Genomic DNA, 18,418 nt, shown 5'->3' on the forward strand with positions numbered 1-18,418 from the left:
AGAAACCGTCCTCATTGTGCCTTTATCTGCACAAACCCGAGTGTGTCTGAATCATCCACAAATCTCTTATCAGTTCGATGATTACGCTTCATCTTTCATGAAATATTGAAGGTTTTCATACCCAGACCAAGACATTCAACTATTTCACGCTTTTCATCAGCAGAAAGACCCTTTTTCTTTCTCTTATTGCTTGAAAATGATGATCTGCTTAATAATGTGGAACGTCCTTTTTCAGTAGTTTTTCCCTTAACTGGGCTTAACCTGAAAACTACTCATCCCAGGTCTCTGAGATTAATGTCAGTGATTCAAAGCCTGAGACACGATACCATCCATGAGTTTCATTGAAACTTTCTTTTTTTTACCTTTTTGACACTGAAATACAATTTGCATAATAATTTGGAGTGTGGTGTATGAATCTGTATCACACTATATCTGCAAACTGAAGCATATTTTTAAATTTTACTTAGGTTGAAAATACTTAGTTTATCCAAGTACTTTGGATAACCTTTGGTTCCTCACTTCTCTAGATCTTCTTCACCAGGTTCTCCTCGGAGGAGATAGAAAAAGCACATGTTGCTGAATTATGGAGTTTAACATTTTTCCATCAGAATAAAATGGGACATTCTGGTCATTGCTATGGCAACACTGTGAAAAATATGGCATAGGTGTGATTGACTTTTCTGATCGGAGCGACCAAATAGAATTTTGTGCCAAATTATTTTAATTTTCGTGAAACAAAAATTTGTACTCAACATTCCTATTGGGGGCGCTATCGCGCCAAATTTGAATTTTGCCTGATGAGAGTGTTTAGGACTGTGACTTTAACACCTGACAAAAAAATTATCAAAATCGGGCTTCATATGTGCGAATGGGAGCCATTTATTGTTTGCAAAAAATTGCAAAATACTTCGTCCAGTTTGCAGCTTCGCCGCATAAAAACCGTAAAAGTTAGAAAAATAATTTGGATAACTCTTAAAGTTCTACTTCTCAAGATCATTTTCCACCCAAAATTAGCTTGTTCCGATAAACGGTCGAGGAGGAGATAGATTTTGTATGAAGTGAAAAATAGAGGCAGATTCCCGCTTTGCAGGCTTTCATCCAAAATGGCCGACATCCAATATGGCCGACGGCGTTGCCGTAGAATATTTTTTGCTCAACTTGTCATGATGCACTAACGCGCCATTATTTTGAAATTAAAAATTTGGAAATAGTCAAAAGTTTCGTCGGATCGGGTTTGAATTTTGGGCCAAAATCTGGGACTTTTCGTCGATGTTCACTGGGTGAAAATTGTGATGGCGCGAAAGAAAAAAAGAATAATTTTCCCACACGAGAACAGTGTTTCATTATATATGTATGTGCACGAGACGTGCATTAGTGAGTGTGTGAGAGGAGGCGAGCGCTTCGTGCTCGTTTTGTGCGCTCTATACGATTACAAGAGGCCCTATAGGCCTAATAAAGATTGTTTTGTGTTGAAGTTTGATCACGTTCATGAGAACCTGTGTTAAACCTGCTGTGACTCGTCTGTCAGAGAGTTTGTTTATGAACTCTTAAACTGCGGGACACGCGCGGGCACGTCTCTGCGCCCGCGAGGCCCTGGGAAAAGGACTGCGCTCTGACCGTCAGTCACGCGAACCGGAAACTCTTCAAAATAAATTTACACTGAGCGTTACCACATGCGCGCGATGTAGCGACCTGCTTTTATTTTGAAGGCTCAGACCGGAAGCCTCGTGTTTTCTTCACTCTCCCAGGTGTTGCGTTCACATCTGGAAGGGGAGGGCGGTCCCGCTTTAAAACCCGCTCCAGCTGTGTCCGCGCTCAGACCGGGCCCTCTCTGCTCTCTGTGGCCGCCTGAGGAGCGCTCTCTCCCGGACAGGATCATGTCTGCGCCCGCGGGCCCCGAGCGGGACGGACTGTACTCGCAGCTCATCGAGGAGGAGGACTTCACCCCGGAGTACAGGCGCCCAGGTACGGGCTGGTCACACCGGGATACCGGGGCTGGTCACCCGGGGACACGCGGGCTGATCACACCGGGGACACGCGCACACACGGGCTGATTACCCGGGGGCACGCGCACACACGGGCTGATCACACCGGGCACACGCGCACAGACACTGCGTTCCATTTATGCAAATGACATTTTTCTCTGATTTTCTAAATTATCAACTCAAATGAGAGTCAGCATAAAGTCTTTAACCTCTTAACTCCCGCCTGAACCGAGAGGATCTTTTTCCTCACGTCATCACAATTTTTTGTTGGGCATTCAACTCATTTTTGTGACTTTTATGTCATTTTTTTTGTCATGTTTTCTCACATGTTTGTCTTTTGTTTCCTTCATTTTTTGTCAATTTTTTGTCAATTTCTTGTGACATTTTTGCCACTTTTTCATCCATTTTTCGTCACTTTTTTGTCAATGTTTTCGTCACTTTTTCGTCACATTTCCATCATTGTTTTCGTCTCAGTTTTGTTGCTTTTTTCACACCTTTTTTCCAGAAGCTTTTGGATTGGGGTAAAGCCAAACTGGAGAAAATGTGCTCGGTTCAGGTGGGAGTTAAGGGGTTAAATGTGGTTGAAATTCCCAGTGAAAACTAACCTGGCTAACACCAGGCTGCTGTGTGCGCTCGAATTATTTCGAACTGCACAACAGCCTGGGGACCATGGCCGAAATCTCCGGTGGATTTGGGAACCAATCACAGAGCGAGGAGCGACGGCAAGACGATGACGCGCTATTCGATATATGGAAGCTTGTAGTTTATTTACGGATAATAAAAAAAAAGTTTATTTACGGATCCAACGTGACAGCAGCAGACACGATGGTATTTTTTGATCAAGCTTTAGACCTTGTTCTAAATAATTTAGCTCAAAAGTTTACAGCGGGTACGTCATACGTCATCTCATACGATGATACGATTGGCCATGGCTACGTGCAGACGCATGAGACTTTTTTTTTTTTTTTCGTATCGCCCAATAAACGAGTATGGACGATCGTAAACCACACCTCTCCTACGAGAAAATGAATTGGTGGTCCCCAGACTAAATATCACTTGTGATTTTAGTCTGGTGTTAGCCAGGCTAAGTGAAAACAGTATTTTTTTCCAAAAAAATCAAAATAATCTACTGTTCCAAATGATTATGCAACTCATCGTTTCTCCAGTTTTCAAAACTGGAGAAACTTTGCCTTGACCTGAAGTAAACCTCACTTCCTTTTTTCTGCCATATCGACATAAATAGTTTTGGATGTGAATTTCTCCATTGTGAGATCAACAAAGGCTTATCTTAACATCGCATTTTATTATTCATTATTTTTACCTTTTGGTTTTTCGAGATAAAAGGATTAAATACGTTTAAAACAGTGCCAGTGTTCTGTGCTCATGACACTCATTTCAACTGTCCAAAATGTCCAATAATGAGTTAGAAAATACGGCCTCCACAAAAGCTAATGTTAAAATAAAGTCATCCAAGTAAATAAAGCTATCTGACACATGGGGTTAGCATGCTAGCTCTAAAACGGCTCAAACCAAAGCTAACGTCTCAGTATCTTTTGGTTTTGGTTTCTCTGGGTCGGTGTCACCAATACACACAAATGGAATCAGGAAGAAGAAGCTAACAGGCTAACGGGCTAAAGCTAACTGTGGGCTAGCATCACTTTAAACAGTGTTTACAGCCAAGTCTGAGTGAAACAATGATCTCCTTTGTGTAACTGGATGAACAAAATCCCTCTGTCCCTTTGTCTTTTCTGTCAGCGCAGGATTTACTCTCACGGACAAATAAAGAGTAAAAAACACAACATGTACAACAGCTGTAGTGCCGCTTACGGCCTCTAGGGGCAGGAGTTACTTATACTGCGTTAACCTCTTAACTCCCACCTGAACGGATCCCATTTTCTCCAGTTCGGCTTTACCCTAATCAAAAAGCACCAAAACAGCCACAAAAAATGAGAAGAAAACAAGGATGTAAACGCAACAAAAAAGTGACAAAAATTCAACAAAAAGTGAAAAAAATTCAACAAAAAAGTGACAAAAATTCAACAAAAATGTGACAAAAATTAAACAAAAAAATTACAAAAAATCAACAAAAAAATGACAAAAAATCATCAAAAAATGACAAAAATTCAACAAAAAAATGACAAAAATTCAACCAAAAAATGACAAAAATTCATCAAAAAATGACAAAAATTCAACAAAAAAATGACAAAAATTCAACAAAAAAGTGACAAAAATTAAACAAAAATGTGACAAAAATTTAACAAAAATGTGGCAAAAAATCAACAAAAAAATGACAAAAATTCAATAAAAATGTGACAAAAATTAAACAAAAATGTGACAAAAATTAAACAAAAATGTGACAAAAATTCAACAAAAAAAAAGAGACAAAAATTCAACAAAAAAATGACAAAAATTCAACCAAAATGTGACAAAAATTCAACAAAAAAATGACAAAAATTCAACAAAAATGTGACAAAAATTCAACAAAAAAATGACAAAAATTAAACAAAAAAGTGAAAAAAATTCAACCAAAATGTGACAAAAAATCTACAAAAAAGGTGACACAACACAGGGTCTTAGCTTTCAAATGAGGTGTTACACAGGCCTATATAATGGCCAAAGAGGACAGAATGCATCTGGTTCAGGCGGGAGGTAAGAGGTTAAAGTTTGGGAAAAGAGAGAATTAGAGCAGGAAACTCTCAGTCTGTGGTGAAGAGTAAATGCCTTTATTGTTTTGGTAATAACACAACCAACAGGCTTTTCAGAGGAGTCAGTGGATGGATTTGTTATTTGATTGTGTATTTGTACTCTTGTGTGTGTATAAAGTGTTTGTGCTCTTGTGTGAGTATAAAGTATGTGTGTTTTTGTGTGTTTTTGTGTGTCCAGCGGCCTCAGCGCGAGCCTCTGCTCCTCACACAGGATCAGTCTTGTGTGTGTATAAAGTATTTGTGTTTTTGTGTGTTTTTGTGTGTCCAGCGGCCTCAGCGCGAGCCTCTGCTCCTCACACAGGACCGGTCTTGTGTGTGTGTATAAAGTATTTGTGTTTTTGTGTGTTTTTGTGTGTCCAGCGGCCTCAGCGCGAGCCTCTGCTCCTCACACAGGATCAGTCTTGTGTGTGTATAAAGTATTTGTGTTTTTGTGTGTTTTTGTGTGTCCAGCGGCCTCAGCGCGAGCCTCTGCTCCTCACACAGGACCAGTCTTGTGTGTGTATAAAGTATTTGTTCTCTTGTGTGTGTATAAAGTATTTGTGTTTTGTGTGTTTTTGTGTGTCCAGCGGCCTCAGCGCGAGCCTCTGCTCCTCACACAGGACCAGTCTTGTGTGTGTGTTTAAAGTATTTGTGTTTTGTGTGTTTTTTGTGTGTTTTTGTGTGTCCAGCGGCCTCAGCGCGAGCCTCTGCTCCTCACACAGGACCAGTCCTGACTCCGGGTCTGTATCGAGCGTCTGTGGCGGCGCTGGCGGCGCTTTGTGTGATCCTGCTCATCTGTGTCATCGCCGTGTCCACCCACAGTCAGTAACACTTTATACTGCTACTACTACTACTACTACTACTAATACTACTATTACTACTACTACTACTGTTACTACTACTACTACTACTACTTTGTGTGATCCTGCTCATCTGTGTCATCGCCGTGTCCACCCACAGTCAGTAACAATCACATTTATACTACTACTACTACTACTACTAATACTATTGTTACTACTACTACCACTACTGTTACTACTACTAATACTACTTTGTGTGATCCTGCTCATCTGTTTCATCGCCGTGTCCACCCACACGACACAAAAGCGACTTAACTCTGACTAAGTGCATGTTATTGATCGTCCTGGGGTTAAAGTCATTTCCTAAACTCCCTGAAGTCTGGAGTAAAAAGTCTGGAGTAAAAAGTCTGGAGTAAAAAGTCTGGAGTAAAAAGTCTGGAGTAAAAAGTCTGGAGTAAAAAGTCTGGAGTAAAAAGTCTGGGGTGAACTCCCTGAAGTCTGGGGTCAGGGCTGATGATGAAGTTGTTGCTCGTTGCTTCACTCGCTCTGCGTCGCCTCACGAGAAAAGAGGATCTGAGAAGTTATGACTTTCGCAGAAAATATGTTCAGAAAAGCTTCATCTGCAAAACTGTGAAGGAGGAAGTCGTTTCCGTTTCCACTGATCTGATGCTGCGTCCGAAACGAGCAGATCGGTCAGAGCTCTTACGCCAAACCGGATGTGCATCAGCGTCTGCCATGACAAGAAGCTTCCGAATTGGTCTGTCAGTTAGGAAGGAGTTAGGGGGAGGAGCCTCGATGCTAACTATCATAGCCACGTTAGCACAGGGACCTCTGGTGCTAACTATCATAGCCACTTTAGCATAGGGACCTCTGGTGCTAACTATCAGGGCCACTTTAGCATAGGGACCACTGGTGCTAACTATCATAGCCACTTTAGCATAGTGACCTCTGATGCTAACTATCATAGCCACTTTAGCATAGGGACCTCTGGTGCTAACTATCATAGCCACTTTAGCATAGGGACCTCTGATGCTAACTATCATGGCCACTTTAGCATAGGGACCTCTGATGCTAACTATCATAGCCACTTTAGCATAGTGACCTCTGGTGCTAACTATCATAGCCACTTTAGCATAGGGACCTCTGGTGCTAACTATCATAGCCACTTTAGCATAGTGACCTCTGATGCTAACTATCATAGCTACTTTAGCATAGGGACCTCTGATGCTAACGATCATAGCCACTTTAGCATAGGGACCTCTGATGCTAACTATCATAGCCACTTTAGCATAGTGACCTCTGATGCTAACTATCATAGCCACTTTAGCATAGGGACCTCTGATGCTAACTATCATAGCCACTTTAGCATAGGGACCTCTGATGCTAACTATCACAGCCACTTTAGCATAGTGACCTCTGATGCTAACTATCATAGCCACTTTAGCATAGGGACCTCTGGTGCTAACTATCATAGCCACTTTAGCATAGGGACCTCTGATGCTAACTATCATAGCCACTTTAGCATAGTGACCTCTGGTGCTAACTATCATAGCCACTTTAGTATAATGACCTCTGGTGCTAACTATCATAGCCACTTTAGCATAGGGGCCTCTGATGCTAACTATCATAGCCACTTTAGCATAGGGACCTCTGATGCTAACTATCATAGCCACTTTAGCATAGGGACCTCTGATGCTAACTATCATAGCCACTTTAGCATAGGGACCTCTGATGCTAACTATCATAGCCACTTTAGCATAGGGACCTCTGGTGCTAACTATCATAGCCACTTTAGCATAGGGACCTCTGGTGCTAACTATCATAGCCACTTTAGCATAGTGACCTCTGATGCTAACTATCAGGGCCACTTTAGCATAGTGACCTCTGATGCTAACTATCAGGGCCACTTTAGCATAGGGACCACTGGTGCTAACTATCATAGCCACTTTAGCATAGGGACCTCTGGTGCTAACTATCAGGGCCACTTTAGCATAGGGACCTCTGGTGCTAACTATCATAGCCACTTTAGCATAGTGACCTCTGGTGCTAACTATCAGGGCCACTTTAGCATAGGGACCTCTGATGCTAACTATCAGGGCCACTTTAGCATAGGGACCACTGGTGCTAACTATCATAGCCACTTTAGCATAGGGACCTCTGATGCTAACTATCATAGCCACTTTAGCACAGTGACCTCTGATGCTAACTATCATAGCCACTTTAGCATAGGGACCTCTGATGCTAACTATCATGGCCACTTTAGCATAGGGACCTCTGATGCTAACTATCATGGCCACTCTAGCATAGGGACCTCTGATGCTCACTATCATAGCCACGTTAGCACAGGGACCTCTGATGCTAACTATCATAGCCACTTTAGCATAGGGACCTCTGGTGCTAACTATCATAGCCACTTTAGCATAGGGACCTCTGGTGCTAACTATCATGGCCACTCTAGCATAGGGACCTCTGATGCTCACTATCATAGCCACTTTAGCATAGGGACCTCTGGTGCTAACTATCATAGCCACTTTAGCATAGGGACCTCTGGTGCTAACTATCATAGCCACTTTAGCATAGGGACCTCTGGTGCTAACTATCATAGCCACTTTAGCATAGTGACCTCTGATGCTAACTATCATAGCCACTTTAGCATAGGGACCTCTGGTGCTAACTATCATAGCCACTTTAGCATAGTGACCTCTGATGCTAACTATCAGGGCCACTTTAGCATAGGGACCACTGGTGCTAACTATCATAGCCACTTTAGCATAGGGACCACTGGTGCTAACTATCATAGCCACTTTAGCATAGTGACCTCTGATGCTAACTATCAGGGCCACTTTAGCATAGGGACCACTGGTGCTAACTATCATAGCCACTTTAGCATAGGGACCTCTGATGCTAACTATCATAGCCACTTTAGCACAGTGACCTCTGATGCTAACTATCATAGCCACTTTAGCATAGGGACCTCTGATGCTAACTATCATGGCCACTTTAGCATAGGGACCTCTGATGCTAACTATCATGGCCACTCTAGCATAGGGACCTCTGATGCTAACTATCATAGCCACTTTAGCATAGGGACCTCTGGTGCTAACTATCATAGCCACTTTAGCATAGGGACCTCTGGTGCTAACTATCATAGCCACTTTAGCATAGTGACCTCTGGTGCTTTTTTTGTTGTTAAATTTTAATCACATTTTTGTAATTTTTTTGTCACATTTTTGTAAATTTTTTGTCAATTTCTTGTGACATTTTTGCCACTTTTTCATATATTTTTCGTCACTTTTTTGTCAATGTTTTATCAAACTTTTATCACATTTTTGTCACATTTTTGTAATTTTTTTGTCACATTTTTGTATTTTTTTGGTATTTTTTTTGTAATTTATTTGTCAATTTTTTGGTCACATTTTTGTCATTTTTTTGTAATTTTTAAAAAAAAATTCTAAAAAAAAATTTTGTTTGTTTTTTTTTTGTCATTTTTTTGTCATTTTTTTTTGTCATTTTTGAAAAAAAAATGTTATTTTTTTGTCATTTTTTTGTCCATTGTTTGTCACATTTTTGTCATTTTTTTGTCACATTTTTGTCATTTTTTTAATCAAATTTTTGTCACATTTTATCTTTTTTTTGTTATTTTTTTGTCCATTTTTTGTCAATTTCTTGTGACATTTTTGTGACATTTTTGCCACTTTTTCATCAATATTTCGCCACTTTTTTGTCAATGTTTTCTCACTTTTTTGTCACATTTCCATGATTGTTTTCGTCTCAGTTTTGTTGCTATTTTCCCACCTTTTTTCCGGAAGCTTTTGGATTGGGGTAAAGCCAAACTGGAGAAAACGTGCTCGGTTCAGGCGGGAGTTAAGGGGTTAACCACAGTATCTTGCAGACCAGTGGTTCCCGTAGAATGATCCACTGGTCGTCTTCCTCCGCCTGAACCTTCACAAACCTGCGTCTGATTGGTTGTGGTTCTGCTGTGGTTCCAGAGCAGGCGGGTCAGGGCGGAGACCAGACGCCTCAGACCCAGCGGCAGACGCAGGAGGTCAACGTGACGCAGCTGCAGTCGGAGATCGGCCGCCTGCAGGAGGAGGTCAAGCGCCCGCAGGGGGAGATCCGGCGGCTGCAGGAGGAGAACAGGCGGCTGTGGGCGGAGCTCAACGCCACAAAAGGTGAGGACCACGCCCCCAAAACGGATCAGTGCTCGAGAAAAGACCGTTCTTCTTCATCCAGAGAGAGAGGTTCAGGCGAGACGCTGCAGCTGTTCTCTGCTGTGATATTAACCTGTTGTCCTCCTCCTCCCTGCAGCTGTTCTCTGATGTGATATTAACCTGTTGTCCTCCTCCTCCCTGCAGCTGTTCTCTGATGTGATATTAACCTGTTGTCCTCCTCCTCCCTGCAGCTGTTCTCTGATGTGATATTAACCTGTTGTCCTCCTCCTCCCTGCAGCTGTTCTCTGCTGTGATATTAACCTGTTGTCCTCCTCCCCCCTGCAGCTGTTCTCTGATGTGATATTAACCCCTTAACTCCCAACTGAACCGAGCACATTTTCTCCAGTTTGTTATGGAAAGTTATGGAAATGTGACAAAAAAGTGACGAAAAATATGACAAAAATTTGATTAAAAATGACAAAAAATTGATTCAAAAATGACAAAAAAATGACAAAAAATTGACAAAAATGTGATAAAAAATGTTTAAAAAAAGACAAAAATTTGACCAAAAAATGACAAAAAATTTATAAAAATATTGACGAAAAATTGATGAAAAAGTGGCAAAAATGTGACAAAAAATGACAAAAAAATGACAAAAAAGTGATAAAAAGTTGACCAAAAATTGAAAAAAATGGACCAAAAATGACCAAAAAAATTGATTAAAAATCGACAAAAAATTACCAAAAAAATTACAAAAATGTGACAAAAAATGACCAAAATTTTACAAAAAATTGACAAAAAAATGACAAAAAAGTTACAAAAATGAGTTGAATACCCAACCAAAAATGATGGAAAAAAAAATCTGTTGACGTGAGGAAAAAGATCCTCTTGGTTCAGGCGGGAGTTAAGAGGTTAACCTGTTGTCCTCCTCCTCCCTGCAGCTGTTCTCTGATGTGATATTAACCCCTTAACTCCCACCTGAACCGAGCACATTTTCTCCAGTTTGGCTTTACCCCAATCCAAAAGCTTCTGGAAAAAAGCTGTGAAATAGCAACAAAACTGAGACGAAAACAATGATGGAAATGTGACAAAAATGTGACCAAAAAATGACAAAAAAAAGACAAAAAATTTACAAAAATTTGATTAAAAATGACAAAAAAATGACAAAAAATGACAAAAAATTGACAAAAATCGGACAAAAAAACGACAAAAAAATGACAAAATTTGACAAAAATATTGACGAAAAATTGATGAAAACGTGGCAAAAATGTGACAAAAAATGACAAAAAAATGACAAAAAGTGACGAAAAATTGATGAAAAAATTACAAAAATGCGCCAAAAGATGACAAAAAAAATTACAAAAATGTGATAAAAATTGACCAAAAATTGAAAATAAATTGACCAAAAATGACCAAAAAATGACAAAAATGTGATTAAAAATTGACAAAAAAGTTACAAAAATTAGTTAAATACCCAACAAAAAAATGATGGAAAAAACAATCTGATGACGTGAGGAAAAAGATCCTCTCGGTTCAGACGAGAGTTAAGAGGTTAACCTGTTGTCCTCCTCCCTGCAGCTGTTCTCTCATGTGATATTAACCTGTTGTCCTCCCTCTCCCTGCAGCTGTTCTCTGATGTGACATTAACCTGTTGTCCCCCTCCCTGCAGCTGTTCTCTGCTGTGATATTAACCTGTTGTCCCCCTCCTCCCTGCAGCTGTTCTCTGCTGTGATATTAACCTGTTGTCCCCCTCCCTGCAGCTGTTCTCTGATGTGACATTAACCTGTTGTCCCCCTCCCTGCAGCTGTTCTCTGCTGTGATATTAACCTGTTGTCTCTCTCCCTGCAGCTGCCCAGCCCACTGCTCCGCCCCCCCAGTGCCCCGTGGACTGGCTCTCCTTTAACGGCAGCTGCTTCCTGGTGTCCCGCCGCAGCCGCAGTTGGTCGGACGCTCAGGAGTTCTGCGTCAGCCTGGGGGGGCACCTGGCCATCATCCTCACGGCGGAGGAGCAGGTACGGCCACAAAAACCATGAACTGCATCCACACGTGTGAGCTTGAGTCTGATCTGGTCTGGTCTCTGGTCTGGTCCCCGTCAGACGTTCGTGTGGGACCTTCTCCCTCGCGGACACTGGAACGCCTTCTGGATCGGCATCACGGACGCCCACACGGAGGACCAGTGGCACTGGGTGGACGGGACGCCGCTGGTCGGAGGGTCAGAGTTTCCTCCTTTAAAAGCTTTAAAACAGCCCAAACTCTCTTTGTTTATCCAGGAAGTGACTCCAACATGTCCCACACTTATTCACTCACAAATACTGACATGTTTTATATGTATATACTGTATGTATATAATCCAAATATGGTCATTTCCTTTTTGGGAGAGTTTTATTCATACTTGTCTGACATAAAACACACTTCATGATCACATTTTAGAGATTTTGCTTTGATGCTGAACATTTTGAACAGAATCAAAACTCTGAGGTTCATAAAGTAGAGTTTAAGAACAAAGGCTCCTCATGTAGAAGGCTGGACCCCTGGATTATAATATGTAGGTCATACAAGTGTAATGTGTGGCTCAGATACAGGAGTGAGTTTGGGAGAAACAGATGATGCCGTTAACCGCCATTTACACCATGGTCTGGGTGAATACTGGATTCTGATTGGCTGGTGCATTATTCTGGTATAACCGCACACGTAGTCCGGTAGTTAAATCACTGGGATGTCACTCCGCTGTGGCGTCGCCATAGCAACGCATGACACAGCTGAGTCAGATAAAGGCGTAATTAGTGACTGACAGGAACGTATGAGATGGATTTAGTGTTTGCTAAATGTTTGTAGAGGAGAGTGAGCAGCTAGGTTAGCTACTGTTAATAACATATGAGCTTTACATTTCTATTGGAAACGGTTAAGGCTATTCATCATTTTCAGCCGTACATAAAATGATCCTGCATTGAAGCACATTTGTCTGGATTAGTAAAGTCAAACATAACAGTTTGAGTTGGGGGGGCCCAGGTGTGAGCGACTCCACCGCAGCTGTTTCCATAAACAGTTGAGCTGGTTGAGCTAGCTTTAGCTTCAGGTTAAACCTTGTAAAAGGTAAATAACTCCTGCCCACGAGTGCCGCATATCGGTGTTTCCTTCCAGGGAAAAGTGTTTCCGGGTTAGTCCTGTTGTGTTGTGATTCTGTGCTGATGTTGTGTCGTTGAGCCTGACTGAGATCCTCGTAATAGCTGCGGAGAATGACTCGCTCTGAGACCAGCCTTCAGTGACCGGCTAATAACACACAGAAAATAGTCCCGTAGTCTGGCAGATTTAGTGACTTTAGTCAATGAAAAACACATTTATTATAAATGTTAGGTTTGTGGGACCCTGGTATAAGCGGATTAAACAACGAGGAGCCGCGTTAGACCTTAGAATGCAGGAGGAACAACACTGTGTCGGGCGTTAGAACCGTCTAATGCGGCTCCGAGGTGTTTAGTCCTTACTTATGTCATCATTGCGATTTATCTCAAGTCAGGCTTGGACGATGTGGAAAATGGCTAAATCATAAAATTGCATCTGTCTCTCGGCATCTGCACGATGTGCCCAGAACAAACCCCCCCTGAGGGACAATAAAGTTACACTTCCAATTCGGGCGTTCTGCTCTCCTAAGACGTGGAACGTGACTTTTCTGCTCTGTTTTATTGCCTTAATGTTCTGTGCAGCCCCGTGAGGCTAAACAAACCAGGCCAGTGATTTTAAATGTGTCTGAAGCGTAAGAAGGAGCTCTTGGGTTTTGGGGCTAATCGTCCCCCTCTGCTCCTGCCATGTCTGTCTCTGGACCTGTATAACTTCACCCATGGTCTACAGGAGGATCTCCCAGGATCTAAGCTCACGTCCAGCCCACACGTCCCAGCACAGGACCAGTGTTTGTGCCAGTGGACAATGGTTACTCCAGGTTAGCCCCGTTAGCTCGTTGAGGAAACCGTCGTAAGTTCCACATAATAAAAGAGGAAGAGAAAGAATGAGTGGAGCAAAGAGGAAGCGCTGTTTCTGCCGCGTTCGGACTAAAAAGGAGAAAAAGCAGAAGCAGGAAAATATCAGTGTTTCCAAATGTTTGGTTTTGGAGCAAAGTTCACGGCCGCCGTCGGCAAACTGGACTCTGCTCAGTTTTCAGAGTACGATGCTTTTCAGAATCATCACAAACAGTTCTCCTGCCACACGTCGAGCACAAGAGAATGTTTCATGAAAGTTTACAAAATCAACACAGACGGCTTCATCTTCATCTCGACATTCTTTAATACACACAGGTATTCAACTCATTTTTGTAACTTTTATGTCATTTTTTGTCACATTCTTGTCATTTTTTTGTCAATTTTTTGTCACATTTTTGTCATTTTTTTGTCAATTTTTTGTAATTTTTTTGTCATTTTTTGTCACATTTTTGTCATTTTTTTTGTCACATTTTTGTCACATTTTTGTCACATTTTTTGTCACATTTTTGTCATTTTTTGGTCAATTTTTTGGTCAATTTTTTGTCATTTTTTTATCACATTTTTGTAATTTTTTGTCACATTTTTGTAATTTTTTCGTCAATTTTGTATCAAATGTTGTCACATTTTGGTCATTTTTTTGTCAAATTTTTGTCTTTTTTTTTGGTCATTTTTTGTCACATTTTTGTCATTTTTTATCTAATTTTGTCCCATTTTGGTCATTTTTTCGTCAATTTTTTTGTCACATTTTTTGTCAAATTTTGGTCATTTTTTCGTCAATTTTGTATCAAATTTTGTCAAATTTTTGTCATTTTTTTGTCAAATTTTTGTCATTTTTTTGTCAAATTTTTGTCATTTTTTTGTCACATTTTTGTCATTTCTTATCAAATTTTGTCACATTTTGGTCATTTTTTCTTCATTTTTTTTGTCACATTTTTGTCTTTTTTTCTTCAATTTTGTATCAAATTTTGTCAATTTTTGTTGGAATTTACAAAGTCAGTCATGTGACCTGATCTGTGCTGAGGCTTTGGGACAGTTGTAGTTTTGTGTGGGCCGGTCCAGCTGTGACAGACTGTGGGACAGTTGTAGTCTTGAGTGGGCCGGTCCAGCTGTAACTGCTCTCTGTCCTCAGGTTCTGGGAGGAGGGCGAGCCCAACAACCACATCGATGAAGACTGCGGCTACATCGTGAAGACGCGCGTCCTGGAGCGCGTGGCCGTGCGCAGCTGGTACGACGCGCCCTGCTCCATGAACTGGCCCTTCGTGTGTGAGAGACCGAGGGGGCCCGGGGGGGCCGCGGGGGCCGCCGGGGCCGCGGGGGCCGCCGGGGCCGCCGGCCGCTCACACTGAGCCACAGTCCAGACCAGGACGTTTCACATTTGTTTTGTCCTTAACGTCTCTGTCTGAGTAAAAAATGCTTAAACTCTCTTTACTAGTTATTGCGAGGGCCGGCCTGAGCCAGTTTGGGGCCCTTGGCAGGAACACACTTTAGCCCCTCCCACCCCTCCAAAAAATCATGAATGATGTTAAATGTGTATTTGTGTGTGTTTACGACACATGCAGTTTTACTCTAATCTGATTATCAGCATCGTTGTTTTAATATATTTTGATTTTCTATTCATTAACCTCTTAACTCCCGCCTGAACCGAGAGCATTTTCTCCAGTTCAGCTTTACCCAAATCCTGTTGGCCAGTGTAACGCCTCATTTGAAAGCTAAGACCTACAAAACTAGATTGATCTTTTTCCTCACATCATCAGATTTTTCATCATCACTTTTTTTTGTTGGGCAGTCGTCTCATTATTGTCAAATTTTCGTGACTTTTTTGTCAAATTTTTCAAATTTGTTTTTGTCACTTTTTCATCCATTTTTTCCTCAATTTTTTGTCAAATGTTTCTCACTTTTTTGTCCATTTTTGTCATTTTTTTGGTGAATTTTTTGTCCATTTTTTGTCTATTTTTTCTCACTTTTTTCACATTTTCATCCTTGTTTTCGTCTCAGTTTTGTTGCTATTTTCACACCTTTTTTCCAGAAGCTTTTGGATTGGGGTAAAGCTGGAGAGAATGTGCTCGGTTCAGGTGGGAGTTAAGAGGTTAAAAACAGCAGAAGGTCCCGGGTTCGATTCCCTCTCTGTGGAGTTGATGTTCTCCCCGTGTCTGCTCAGGTACCACTAAAACATGTGCAATAGGTTTCCCTCCGGGGCCGGGACTCCCTGACCTCAGTGTGAGTTTCCTGGTTTAAATAAAGGTCAATTCAAAAATACAAATATTGGAGGAGGAGCCTGTGCTTTTGAAGTAAATGTACACGTTTCAGACACATAAGACGAGTCACGTTTTGTTCCAAAGTTAAGTCTGTAAATGCCTGGACCTCCTGGGGTTAGGCCTAGGTCGCCTATGCCCTGGTTTTGTGCCTTTTTCACAGAGCAGCATTAACACATCGAGTGCCAACAACACAGAGCATGTTCATGATGTTTGTCGCAGCGTCTTCTGTGTTATCGCCATGGAGACTCTGAGTCTTCACTGGTGGAAACACTTTAATCAGATTGTTTTCTAGAAACGGAGAAAATGGAGGTTTTATGAAACACTCTCCTTCTGATTAACTCCTCTTTCCTCCTCCTCTCTCCTCCTCTCTCCTCCTCCTCTCTCTCCTCTCCTCCTCTCTCCTCCCCTCCCCTCCTCTCTCCTCCTCTCCCCTCCTCTCTCCTCCTCCTCTCTCTCCTCTCCTCCTCTCTCCTCCCCTCCCCTCCTCTCTCCTCCTCTCCCCTCCTCTCTCCTCCTCCTCTCTCTCCTCTCCTCCTCTCTCCTCCCCTCCCCTCCTCTCTCCCCTCTCCTCCTCTCTCCTCCTCTCCCCTCCTCTCTCCTCCTCCTCTCTCTCCTCTCCTCCTCTCTCCTCCCCTCTCCTCCTCTCTCCTCCTCTCTCCTCCCCTCCCCTCCTCTCTCCCCTCTCCTCCTCTCTCCTCCTCTCCCCTCCTCTCTCCTCCTCCTCTCTCTCCTCCCCTCCTCTCTCCTCCTCTCTCCACCTCTTCTCCCCTCTCCTCCTCTCTTCTCTCTTCTCTCTCCTCTTTCCTCCTCTCTCCTCCCCTCTCCTCCTCCCCTCTCCTCTCTCCTCCCCTCTCCCCTCTCCTCCTCTCTCCACCTCTCTCCTCCTCTCTTCTCTCCACCTCTCTCCACCTCTCTCCACCTCTCCCCTCTCCTCCTCTCCTCTCCCCTCCCCTCCCCTCCTCTCTCCTCCTCTCCCCTCCTCTCCCCTCCTCTCCCCTCCTCTCTCCTCCTCTCCCCTCCTCTCCCCTCCTCTCCCCTCCTCTCCCCTCCTCTCTCCTCCTCCTCTCTCCTCCCCTCCCCTCCTCTCTCTCCTCTCCCCTCCTCTCCCCTCCTCTCCCCTCCTCTCTCCTCCTCCTCTCCCCTCCTCTCTCTCCTCTCCCCTCCTCTCCCCTCCTCTCTCCTCCTCCTCTCCTCTCCCCTCCTCTCTCCTCTCTCCTCCTCCTCTCCTCTCCCCTCCTCTCTCCTCCTCCTCTCCCCTCCTCTCTCTCCTCTCTCCTCCTCTCTCCTCCTCTCCCCTCCTCTCTCCTCTCTCTCCTCTCTCCTCCTCTCTCCTCCCCTCTCCTCCTCTCTCCTCCCCTCTCCTCCTCTCTCTCCTCTCTCCTCCCCTCTCCTCCTCCTCCTCTCTCCACCTCTCCCCCCTCTCCTCCTCACCTCTCCTCCGACTCTCCTCCCCTCTCCTCCTCTCTCCTCCCCTCTCCTCCTCTCTCCACCTCTCTCCTCCTCCTCTCTCTCCTCTCCTCCTCTCTCCACCTCTCCTCCTCTCTCCTCCTCTCTCCTCCTCTCTCTCCACCTCTCTCCTCTCTCCACCTCTCTCCTCCTCCTCTCTCTCCTCTCTCCTCCTCTCTCTCCACCTCTCTCCTCTCTCCACCTCTCTCCTCCTCCTCTCTCTCCTCTCCTCCTCTCTCCCCTCTCCTCTCCACCTCTCTCCTCTCTTCTCTTCTCCTCTCTCCTCCTCTCTCTCCTCTCTCCTCCTCTCTCTCCACCTCTCTCCTCTCTCCACCTCTCTCCTCCTCCTCTCTCTCCTCTCCTCCTCTCTCCCCTCTCCTCTCCACCTCTCTCCTCTCTTCTCTTCTCCTCTCCTCCTCTCTCCCCTCTCCTCTCCACCTCTCTCCTCTCTTCTCTTCTCCTCTCTCCTCCTCTCTCCTCCTCTCCTCCTCTCTCCTCCTCCTCTCCCCTCCTCTCCCCTCCTCTCTCTCCTCTCCCCTCCTCTCTCCACCTCTCTCCCCTCTCCTCCTCTCTTCTCCTCTCTCCTCCTCTCTCCTCCTCCTCCTCTCTCCTCCTCTCTCCTCTCTCCTCCTCTCTCCCCCTCTCCTCTCTCCTCCTCTCTCCTCCTCTCTCCTCCTCCTCTCTCCTCCACATGTGCCGCGCCGTTTGCATCAAATCTCTTGTAAATAATAAATCAGATTTTTATTTTCAAGCGTGTGTTTCATTTGCACCAGACTCACCTTTGACCTTTGCTTCTATCACTTTAAACAAAAGCCACACACGAGTCCCCTTCTCCCTGGAATGCCCCGCAGTGTGGCTTTAAAACAAGCTGATTAAAACAAACACAGGACACGGGGTTTTTTTTTGGTTAAATGCAGAATTCTATGTTTATTATAAAGTTTCAGAACAGGATCTTTGTAAAACGCTCCTAAAACTCCTTCGCCCCGAACTCTCCCGGACAAAATCAAACAAATGGAATAAATTAACTGTTCAAAGACACTGTACAGTCACGAACCGCCTACAGCTCAAACAACCTCACTAGCATTTGTACATTATAAATCAATTTGGTTTAGCTTTTATTGTATTT

At 43.4% G+C, this 18,418-nt stretch overlaps 3 protein-coding genes across 3 annotated transcripts in view; 2 read left to right on the top strand and 1 right to left on the bottom strand.

The window, feature by feature from the left end:
* The window catches only part of LOC306973752 (unconventional myosin-Ig-like), a gene marked incomplete at its 3' end in the record, with an annotated part of 481,166 nt that overhangs the window by 390,463 nt on the left and 72,285 nt on the right, over nucleotides 1-18,418 (bottom strand). The gene's annotated exons all lie outside the window — the stretch shown is intronic.
* LOC306973889 (cell adhesion molecule CEACAM5) overlaps nucleotides 1-18,418 on the top strand; it is a 270,429-nt gene that overhangs the window by 55,873 nt on the left and 196,138 nt on the right. The gene's annotated exons all lie outside the window — the stretch shown is intronic.
* LOC306973419 (uncharacterized protein) lies at nucleotides 1,878-14,937 on the top strand (the record flags this gene model as incomplete). Its single annotated transcript, XM_079570345.1, has 6 exons — nucleotides 1,878-1,965; nucleotides 5,359-5,490; nucleotides 9,459-9,641; nucleotides 11,469-11,632; nucleotides 11,717-11,832; nucleotides 14,721-14,937. 6 exons carry the CDS (start codon nucleotides 1,878-1,880, stop codon nucleotides 14,935-14,937), a joined length of 900 nt encoding a protein of 299 aa, XP_079426471.1.

This window comes from Gobius niger (assembly GCF_951799975.1).
Source record: "Gobius niger genome assembly, chromosome: 14".
NCBI classification, from domain to species: Eukaryota; Metazoa; Chordata; class Actinopteri; order Gobiiformes; family Gobiidae; genus Gobius; species Gobius niger.